The sequence below is a fragment of the Orbicella franksi genome, chromosome 4 (genome assembly GCF_964199315.1).
Source record: "Orbicella franksi chromosome 4, jaOrbFran1.1, whole genome shotgun sequence".
NCBI lineage: Eukaryota > Metazoa > Cnidaria > Anthozoa > Scleractinia > Merulinidae > Orbicella > Orbicella franksi.
The window spans coordinates 3,889,253-3,900,483 of NC_138148.1; the positions used below are offsets into that span (position 1 = coordinate 3,889,253).

At 37.7% G+C, this 11,231-nt stretch overlaps 2 protein-coding genes across 2 annotated transcripts; one reads left to right on the forward strand and one right to left on the reverse strand.

Moving 5' to 3' along the window:
* Positions 1–1,375: 1,375 nt before the first annotated feature.
* LOC145486007 (serine/threonine-protein phosphatase PP1-beta catalytic subunit) lies at positions 1,376–8,246 on the reverse strand. Its single transcript, XM_081464702.1, has 8 exons — positions 8,137–8,246; positions 7,931–8,059; positions 5,527–5,757; positions 4,618–4,722; positions 4,157–4,228; positions 3,773–3,924; positions 3,380–3,514; positions 1,376–2,687 (listed from the first exon to the last, which is right to left on the reverse strand). Exons 1-8 carry the CDS (start codon positions 8,186–8,188, stop codon positions 2,580–2,582), a joined length of 984 nt encoding a protein of 327 aa, XP_081320828.1. The 5' UTR covers positions 8,189–8,246; the 3' UTR covers positions 1,376–2,579.
* LOC145486013 (uncharacterized) lies at positions 8,247–11,117 on the forward strand. The gene is made up of 4 exons (XM_081464709.1): positions 8,247–8,413; positions 9,064–9,191; positions 9,305–9,515; positions 10,343–11,117. Exons 1-4 carry the CDS (start codon positions 8,280–8,282, stop codon positions 10,572–10,574), a joined length of 705 nt encoding a protein of 234 aa, XP_081320835.1. The 5' UTR covers positions 8,247–8,279; the 3' UTR covers positions 10,575–11,117.
* The last annotated feature ends 114 nt before the right edge of the window (positions 11,118–11,231 follow it).

Below are 11,231 nucleotides of genomic sequence, written 5' to 3' on the forward strand. Positions count from 1 at the left end.
TCCTTTAATGCTTGCCCAAAAATAGAATGAAAAATATGCCTTTTCTCCAGTATTAAAACTTAGTGACACTTGTTTTATTTGTGGGAGCATCTGCCAGGTGCAGCAAATTCCACCCTGGCACCTAGCTGTTGCTAAGCTATATTGATCCAATGTGATCCCCTGAAAACTTTCAGAGACTGAGACACTTTCAAGTTCCAACACTATCCTCATACTGCAATGCCAGTTTCCCCCTATCAGATTGTACTTCCTAAAACGTATGGGAAATAATTGTAGAAACAGGCCAGTCTTTGTTACTCATCACATGATTATATCACAAATTTAAACATTGCAATCTCCATGCCATTTGGTTGAATGATATAATCTTTCTTCACCAACTGAACTTGTTGAATCAGTTGATATGTTTTAAGTGACCAAGCCTATGTGCCATCTTTCAATTTTATTCCTGCACAGTTGGAAGCAAATTAAACATGCACGCAAGGTGTAATTGCCCCAATGGTCAGCTCACTTTTCCAACCAAGTTAAGAGGAACTGAAATGAAGAATGAAGAGAGAAGGATCTTTTACAAAGCCTGGAAGCAAGCTATCAGTGGCACTGAAACATGCCTCACATGTGTGAAGCCAATGGAAGCCAATAAAGAAATGATATTTTGTAAGCTAAATCAAAGGCGAAACCCAACTCCTTCCCAGGGTCGCTCATCTCAGGCTGTACCTTTAGGCCCCGGAGAGGGCAGAAGAAAAGACTGAGAATAAGACTTCCATCTGGCCTACACCAACAGAACAATCCCAAATAAATACCCACACAAGCTGTTACTAGTTCACAAGTTAGAATTTTATTGTTACCAGCATTATCTTCTGGTTGGATCTACAAAAAACAATATTATGTACTGGTTGACATGAAAAAGACAAGAGTCTCAAGCTCAAGTATGCCCAGCCTCTTGTGCAGTCACTCTTTGACATGCAGCACAATCATCCCTTGGAGGCAAAATGCCATAGACCATTGTACAATATGTCAGAAGAGAGTATGCATAGGAGGTTAAAGTATGCCATGTACAAACTTTCTATAAATTGCCTTCAAGATCTTCTAGAATCACACAAACTGGACAACAAAATAAATCATTTATAACGTTCCACCCAATTCACACTCCTTTCAACTGACCTCTAAGTGATATGAATGGAAAATAGCACCATACATGTACATGCTGTTTTGTGTACTTTGTTAAGGAAATGGAATAGATGCACTCAAAGGGTGAACATAACGTGAGTACCCTATATTATTCTGTGACATGGTGTTTGATCTTGGTAACTCTTACACTATTGACAATCAAAGCATTTTGCTGTTAGATTATACACCTTAAAGTAACTTCATAATGACTATAAAACTAATATGTTTAAGGGTTGAGCATAAAGATTAAACTTACTCTAACAATAATTTTATTTGTTTCAGAAAATAAAGATATCAATGAAATTATATTGATTATTAGCTCAGCCGAGAATTGACAGTTGCAAATTATAACAGCATGCACTCTTGTCTCCAGCTGAAAACATCCAGACTTGCATAACACACAACTAACATTAATATCTTTCACACATCAGTAATCTCTTCTTCAAAGTAAACTTAATGCAGTTATAAACAATAATCTCTATTGACAGTGCTATTTTCTATTTCATGTCTAGGGGCAACATCCATGTACATTTATCTCATCCTTTCGAGGGTGAGGGTTGTTTGACGTTCACTCACCCATTTGAGCAAACAGTGTTCTCTCATTCTCTTCACTGCAGGCTACAACTAGTCAATTTTACATCATACTGTCATCTAAATTGTCCGCTTTCTTAACTTTGCACCCTGATATTTGAGGGTAGGTTTTGAAAACATGTTATAATTTAAGTTCAATTATTATGAACCCTCGTTGGGTCCACAATCTAAAATGACTACAAAACAAAACTGTTACTTCACTGGAAATATCCAAACACTGGCAGAGTAACGTGAGACTATCTTCTTGAATTTAAAAAGATAAACAGCCAATGATAGTGAGGCAGAGGGCTAGAACTTGACTGGCTATCTTTTTACAACAGTTGACTTCATTCTAAGGATATAACCATTGTTTAACTCTAAATTTAGCTTGCAGTGGATAAAATACAAAGTGCAGTAAAATGTGCTACGTACATTGTAAAACTTTGCGATGCACAAAACTTGCTCAAACAGCAACAGTATATATGTTCACTTGAATTTTTAAAAAGGTCATTTGAAAAAAAAAATCAGACATAACCTATAGATTTCCACATAAATAATTCCAGGCACAAAGAACTCAGAGCATACAAAAGTTTTCATGTTACGCAGTTTGTTCTTACTGAAAGTAAGACATTATTCAAGGAACATTGCTATGGGTAAATGGTGGTATCTTTGATACCACAGAAGAGCAGTCTCCTTGTTAAAGAAAACAAAAATATTTTAACACCAAGGAGGATTTGATCTTTTGTAAAGACAAAATGCATCACAAACAATGGGTTATATATATATATCAAATATGTTGTACCAACTTGGTACAATAGCCAGGTTTGGTTCTTAAAGTAATCCACTGCCTATTTCTTTCCTTTTGCTTTCTGAGGACCTCTTGGAGGAGTTACTGGCCGGCCAGAGTTTAATCCACCATATTGGTACTTTGCTTTCTTCTCTGACGGCTTTAAAATCTGAAGTAAGGAAACTGACTATTAATAATTTTTCATAGCAATAGCATACTAAACACACATGCAGGGTTAGGTCAATAATTCTTTATAAATCAAAAAGGAAACAAAATTGACAATATTACTGTTAGCTGACCCATCTTGAAATACAATTCAAAACAACTAGTACCTTATTCTACCAAGTGGATTAAAAGAACTTGATGTCCAGGTGTTTGCTAAATATTAGTATAAATCTACTTGTGTTCTATCACAAATGCCGTTCTCTGATTGACTATGCTACTCACTATCTATTCTGTTGTAGATAGTGAGTAGCGTAGCAGTGTGCGCTTGTTAATGAACTGGTGGTCACTTCTTTGCATTTTCAAAGTGTGTGTGACGAGTATTTAGATAAAGTTTTGAACGGGTAGTAGATTTACACTTAAACAATAAGATTATTTGCTTCCGCTTTCTATGTGTGATAGTTGACTCGGGCCATGCAATAGAAATCTTGTGCTCATAATCTAATTGTTTAGTATAATGTATGAGTAACATGCAATTACCAGCAAAAGAGTTTTGTTGGATATGAAAGCAACACTTAGCTCCAGTTTATGATTTATGCACAAAAAAACATTTCTCACTCTAAGTAGATTTTCTACGGGTGTAAAATTTCAAATTGGATCACTTAATCAAATTATGTGCTCATAATAGAATTTCTATACCTGGAAAGAACACATTAAAGTTTCATCCACACTCATCATTCCACCTGCATTGTCAAACTCTCCACAGTAATTAGGTGCTGAGAACAACGTGACCAGCTGCCGTTTGGCAAAAAATTCATAACCATCTTCCACCACCTATGGAGATTGTAAAGTAAGTTAACCTTTACTCAATTAAGGTTGGCTATAGTGTTGTTCCCAGGGTAATTTTAAGAGTCCACTACCAAACTTTTGTGACTCAATCCTCTCAATTCCTCAATATACAAATAAGTGTGCCAAAACTTTGCAATGGCTCTCAAATAGAAATAGCTGTTCACTCACGATCAGAATTTCAACACCCGTAGATTTTCAAGGTTTTTGTAACTTGATTAGTTTGTAACCATTAGTTTAACTGACCTGATGCGCTCTGCATATAAGATCTAAGTCATGGCGGTTTAAGAACTTGCTGACAACATCAGCTCCAAATGTGAAAGAAACACCTCTATCATTTTCGCCCCAGCCATTTGTGTCTTTATCTGGATCTGACCACAACAGGTCACAAAGGAGGCCTGAAAGGATATGAAACACAAGTTACAATCTCCAACTTATAGGAGTCGCTGATAGTAAGTAACATGTATTAGGCCATCATGAACTTACGGTATCACTTGTAATTAAAATAGCTATTTCAGTGATGTTGCCTTATGATCTGCCATAGGAATCATTCTCACTAATGATTTCTTCCATGGGCAAGCCATCTTTAAATGAGAGTTGCCCTAAACCAAACAAATTGCATTTCTTTACCTGTGTCTGGAACATCTGTAGGCCTCATGATTCTTCTAATCTGTTCCATTGACTGTAAATCTGGTGAGAGACCTTGTGAAAGAGAAATTCACTTTCTTATTCGATTAACACTTGGCGCTCAAACACAGATCAAGAATGTTAGCAGACTAGAAAAAGGTCAGATGTACACATTTATAGCAAATTCTTGGGGAACAGAAAATCCCAGCTCTGTGTGCTCAAGTAATTCTGGTAGAAAATTCACAATTTAGATCCATTTGAATTAACAAGACACTACATACATACATTTTATACAAATCTTGATTACATGTACATTCCCTTTCTAAAGCTTAAGTGTCTTCTCTTATTCCAGGCTACAGAGTATCACTAAAGCCCTACATGTATGTGCCATAAGGCATGAGGAGGATAGGTGGCAGAGTATCACTACTTGCCGAACCAGACTTACTTGACATTTCTTTACTCACCTCCATGACAACAGAAGATCTTTTCATCAACTATAGCAGCAATTGGTAAACAATTAAAGCAGTCTGTGAATGTTTTCCAGAGTTTGATGTTATATCGTCGCTTGCCTACAAAATTAAGTTTCAGATTACCACGTAAAGCTGTCATTGTTTCAAAAATACAGAAGCTAAAACTACTTGTATCAAGCTCTGAGCATTTCTTTGCTATTCATGACCTAAACTGGATGTCACCTTGTATAAAAGTAATTGCTTGACAGGGATCCAAATATGCTTACAATGCACAGAGAATAATACCAACCAGACATAATGTAAGCGAAGTTGGCTATCATTTGTAGAAAACACAAACAAATAAAACTTTTACTACACAACTTGACTTAACTCTTCAGTAACACACAAAAACCTAAATCATACCATAATGGCAAGACTAAGACACCAACTGCTTCAGTGGGCAGCTCATTTTGCCATCTCTTTCTAAAGTATCAGATGAATAGCCTAGTGGAGAAGCTAGCAAAATTGTCAAGATGATAATTTTTGTCAAGCGCAGGCTACTTTTGACAACCCTGCTTAGACATACAGACACATGTACTTTTACTAGCTTGATGCTATCAATAATATATAAGCTGAGAGATAACTATCCAGCTTTGATCACTGCATTACAGCAGTAACTATAGGCTCAGGTGTAAAATGGTTACAAGCTACTAATTCACTCAGAGATTGTCTACCTTGGCCTGTCACAAGTCTACTACAAAAAGAACTTGTGTAGGTCTGAGCACACAACTCATGCCAGGTGCTGCTGGCTGAGAGACTACAGTCACTCAGTTGTTACTTTTCACACCGGCCTTAATTTAAAAATGCAAGTAAAGAAGCATAATTTATAGTCCATTCTAACCACAAATACATGTATGTACTCACATTCATCATAAAAGCCATAAATTCTGTTAATGCTTGCACACTCATGGTTTCCACGCAACAGAAAGAAATTTTCTGGATATTTGATCTTGTATGCTAACAAAAGACAGATGGTTTCCAAGGATTGCTTTCCTCTGTCCACATAGTCACCCAGAAACAAGTAGTTTGCCTCTGGGGGAAATCCTCCATATTCAAATAACCTTAAAAGATCTGTGTATTGTCCATGAATATCACCTGTGTGCAATAAGTTTAGGATCAGAGCTTTGTTAGACAAAACAAAAATAATGTATTCTTCAGAGAAGATATGTGACTATCAAGTTCAATCACCTGAAAACATAAACCACAGATAAGTGAACGTAAATGCACATGTGCGTGTGTTCTATAAAAACCAAATGTAAATACGTGTTCATGTACCATGCCTTAATTAAACTTATCAAGTGATTGGCATCTACATATATGTCAACCAAAACTTTAGCAATGCTGCCACTTAGTATAATCAGTAGACATCTACTTGTAACAAATGAAACTTTATATAGGATGGCATTATCATGCTTATCGATGTACACCTAAATTTGTAAAACAATAAGGACTATGAATTACAAATTTCTAACAAAAGAATGAAAACTTGAAGTGGTACATTGATGGAACTTGTTACAACCATCCAACATGATCTGTTTTCTACAAATTAAATAGTGACCAGAAAGTTGTTGACTTCACAGGAGTTCGACAGAAATTTCATTGAAGAAAGATACTTGATATTTTTGTTTACAGAAAGAACGTTTTGTCCTAAAAGGTCGAGGCTGACACAATATCACCAATTATCATTCCAAAATTCTATGTAACATAAAAGATTCTTGCATGAATGTTATGGTGTAGTTCTCTTTCAGACTACAAACTTTCAGAATGATTCAGTTACTCTTTTTCTTGAAATTGCACACTATACTCAAAAGGAAATTAAAGCTAAACATGTTTAAAGAAACAAAAACAAAGCATGTACACTGTATTAAAGACAATGTACTGTGGATTGGGCCTTTAGTGGCAAAGGTGATTCAAGATCTGCTTAACTTCTTTGTACCAACCAATCTTACGTACGCAGTTTAATAAACTGTGAAGTAATGATCAACAAGACAGAAAAGTTGGAGTAAAAATATTTTTACACATAAGATGCCAACTTTGGGTGTTCAGTATGAAAACAGTTTTAAAAAAATTGATTTTCATGAAAAATCGTAAGGAGACCTCCAAAAGTCCAAATCTGATTATATATTGACAACCAAATTAAGCCAGCATATGGCACTTCCGTATAATTATTTTACTAGAGTAACAAATTTGCATTTAGGAAGGCAACCCTTTTGGGGTTTATCTTAATTGCAATAAAAAAGAAATTTTATAACCGCATACTTCTTGGCGTTCATATTTTTTAGATATACTACCAATCAATTAAAGAATTTCTGATGATAAATAAAATGGGAAGAAACACGGTCATCTTCAATATCAGGGTAACGATTCTCAACTGAAGACAATAATGAACTTTTTACATGTTCCTGTCGAGCTCTCTCTAAATTAATATCATAATGGCCTGACACTATTCATTACGCTTTGACGTACTGTTTAGGGCTATCAGTAATTATTGCTTAGATGTGAAAACAGGTCCACAATACGTTCCAACAATAAATTACATAACTAAGGAACAAAATATACGAGACCATGACACATCGAATTTGGGAACTCCCTCGCAAAACAGTACAGTTAATTACAAGTTCGTAGTAGATCTAAGACATTCTACAAACTAAAACCTAAGTATACTGCTATCTGTCGACTGTAAAGTATCAAATATTTCGCTTCCTAAAGAAGGAAATTCGTTGGTAGGTCCTGTTTGTTTATTCGAAGTCATCGTCAAGCCCAAAAATATCTAACGTAGGCAAATATTCTAAACGCGTTTTTTATCTGCTCGTGATTAACATCCTGGCAGCGCACATATCTAATTTCATGAGTTCCCTAAGCGAACTTTCCAGGTTTAAAAATTCCACCAAAAAACCAGACTACTGCGGCATTAAAATAAGCTTACGTTTATATCCCGTAAACAAGGCGCCTGAAGAAAGGTCAACTCCTTTGACACTCGATTTCAACAACACATGGAAGCTAAACCGGCTTCTATTACTCGGCAAACAGAGCCATTTGTTCAAGGAAAATCGCGAAAGCCTTTAAAGTCAAGCTCTGTAATTCAAAAGGGATAAGTCTTTACTCGCAGTGAACAGCAGGCCAGCGATCAACTGAAGGTGTGTAGGGACAAATCTTAGCATTCGTCCTCGGCATTCCTCGCAAACTGTGAACCCGGTTCACTGATAAAGAACTACTACATTTGAACTCAGAAGCGACAGGCCTCTGGAGTTCACGATAGCCAGCTTACCACAGATTTTCAGAGGCGCCTCTAACTCCAACAAGATGGGTTGATTCAAAAAGATTTCCCTAGACTTCAGACATAGTCCACGAACTTCAGATTCTGCTAGTTGCACACTCTTTCCCGGTCGACCGCGAGCTACGAAAGTAAAGATAAAGTTTACATCTTGTCAAGAGAAAGTGAAGGAGAAAGTTAAGGATATGAAGTGTCCAAACCTTCTAACAAGCGGGATATTATGCTATCAACATTCAAGTCGCCCTCCGCCATATCAACTACCAAATAATTTTTGGTCAACGACAGTTTGTGGAGGCATGTTCCTTATAAGGAACTCTTTTCCAAATTTGGTACTATCAGTCACATGATCTCATCCAAATCCAAGATGGCGACCAAAATGGCGGCTTTTATGTGCCAAAATTGCAATCTGTTGTGGCGGTCATTTTCGCTTCAAAATCTTCCTTATAGACTCATTTTTGGAAGAATGATGACGCAAAGGTTAGTGATTTTAAATCATGAAAGTTATACAATTATGTAAAATCATTGTATCGGGTGAATGTGTAAACAAAAGAAGCTTAAAGTCAATAGCTAAGCTAAAAAATTAAGCCAGCTAGTAATCTTAACTAAGCTTATAATTCATATTTAATGTATTTCTGGAGTAGTCTCAGTAGGAATTAGCAGGTGGGTGGACATACATCAGTTGTGTTCTTCTTCTTGTATCTGTTTGAATTCAATATGAAGGCTATAATTTGAGTGGGTCTTTAATTTAAGGTTGTCCGAGCGAGGTCTAAAACCGACTACAATTACGTGAACGTCTGCTGGGGTCTTGGGACAGCTTACTTTGGAGTTTCTAGTCTATTCTTGACTGTTCGATATTAAATCTCTCAGACCCTACGCCATGCCCTTGAAAACCCTTTTAGAGGCTAGGTTCTCGAGTGGGGAAGAAATAATGCGTGGTTCAATTCCACCAGTTACCACCACCCCCGGGCAACCTCTGGGACAAGTCAGGACCTTTGTGCCCAAGGGTGGGGAATTGTTTGAGGCAGTCTTGTCCTGAGGTAAGGGAGGTAGGGCAAATCAAAAAATTGCTTTTTTACGCATGGTTTATTAAACAAAATTTCCTTATTTTTTTATTTTTATTTGAATAGGAAGTTATGCAGCAGTGCAACAGAGTCTAAGAAAGCAACAGAAACAGATGAATCAAAGCTTGATCCACCAGCTCATGTGCTACAGACTAAAGGAATGGGAACACCAGTTATGGAAGAACACACACCAGGTACAATAATGGAGTTTTGATAGAAGAAGAAGAGTGATTTTGATGGCCCCAGATTTCATACATCTTAGCAATCTTAGTACTAATGTTCGTTTTTTATTAACCTTAAACTTCAGTCCATCCCGAAGTGGCAGAGATTTTAAGAAACTCAAGAGGTCGATTGGTGGATGGAAAGTGGATAAAACCTCTGTACAATGCCAGAAAATTAGCGAAATTAAGAAATGAATACATAGCCAAAGGTTACTACTGGCCACAGAAGCCAATGGCTGATAGAGGCCTTGACAGAACTCCAAAAGGACACAAGCGTGTTATGCTGCAGGAAGAGAGGTAAAGAATCATATCAACTGTTCCCTCGATCCTGTCCCTTGTGCGTGAACAGGGTCCTCAACATTGAAAGAGGGGGGAGGGGAGAACTTGCTTCATGTCCCAAGTCTTTTGTCTGGGATTGCAGGTTTCACCCCCCCCCCCCCCCCCTCCCCTTGCAATTTCAAGACATTTTGTTGTTCAAATATGAGAATGATTTGCTTCTTTGGATGGGATCTGAAGAGTATGGACAGTATAGAGCAGTAGGGTAGTATGGAAATTTAAGTAAAACAGACCTTTACTTGCCTTCCTTTCACTTCATATGCAATTGTTGGCATACTGTCATTGTGCAAACACTTAAATATGTTATTGGTCCATTTGCAAATAAAGTCACCACCATTTGCCCCCATTGGATATTTTCGTTAATCAGGTATTTCTTCCAAAAGGCCAGGTTAAAGTAGTTGCACAGTCACTGTAATAAATTAAAGAACTCAGAGAGTTATCACAATTAGTTGATTGCAATTTGATTGAAATGACCCTGTTAGCCTTGTAAGTTCCCAGTTGGGGGGGGGGGGTACTCCCATATATTGGCTATATAGGTATGTGCTGTGAGACAGGATATGGTTTTTGGGGTTCCTGATCTTTTTGCCCCTGTTGACATTGTGTTCCTGGTGTGATCCTTAGATAGGGTACCTAAATTGTTCAGGTTTTAAAACCCTTTGCGGCACACACCTATCCAACATTTACGGGAGCACTCCCCCCCCCCTCCCCCCACCCCAATAAGTTCCTTCTGCGCCCTGCTCCAGAAAAGAAATGAAGCTAATATTATTGATTATGTGCTAACTTTACAGACGTAAAAAAATTGCGGAGAACATGGCGAAGATGCCGCAAATCATCGAGGAGTATAAAACAAGGATGCGAGAAATCAGGGCTAAAAGAAGAGAGGAAAAAGAAAAGTCGAGACTTCAGGCAATTCAAGCTCAGAGGCTGGGGTATGACATCAGAGATCCGCGAGCTCTGCTGGCAATACAGGGAGAAGCTACAGACGATAAGAAGAGAAAGAAGGAGAAGGCAAAAAAATAGAAAACGAGGACGTAGAGTCTCGCTACAGCTGGTACCGGTTTACTACCCACACGCAAATGAGGAGAGATCTTTCCTGAAAGGTTCAAGTACTCTTTCATTCTCTTCAGTATCAATTCAATAAACAAAGGTGCACGCAGTTCTTCCAACGCTGTAGTTAGAAGCTTGCGCTACAGGCGTGAATGGTGAAGGGGTAAAAAAAGTGAAAAACGCTCCTCCCCCTCGTCCCCGTTTTTCGTTTTCTACGCAGGCTACCGTTAATAGGAACGTCTGAGACTGGACCCGAAAAAATTCCATACCGATGCCCCACTCTGTTCAGTGTCTCTGATTGGTTGTTACTTGCGCGCGAAAATTCAAAACTGCGCATCAACCAATCAGTGACACTACACGGATTTCTACATAGCTACGTCATCAGCAAGGAAGCTTCGATACTCTTATCAGACAGGGAAGAAATCCCAGACCGTCATTGAGTTTTGACTCGAAAATGTATAAATATTGTAAGAAATATGCGCCCCCAATTAAATAAAGAAAAGTTACAACAGTAGCTATGTTGCCACACTGAAGAATAAAATTAATTCTCAAACTTGGCTGATTCAGAACGATTCAAGCGGCAAACGTGAGCCTTACTTTCCAACTTTTTCCCCGCGTCGTCCTTAATCC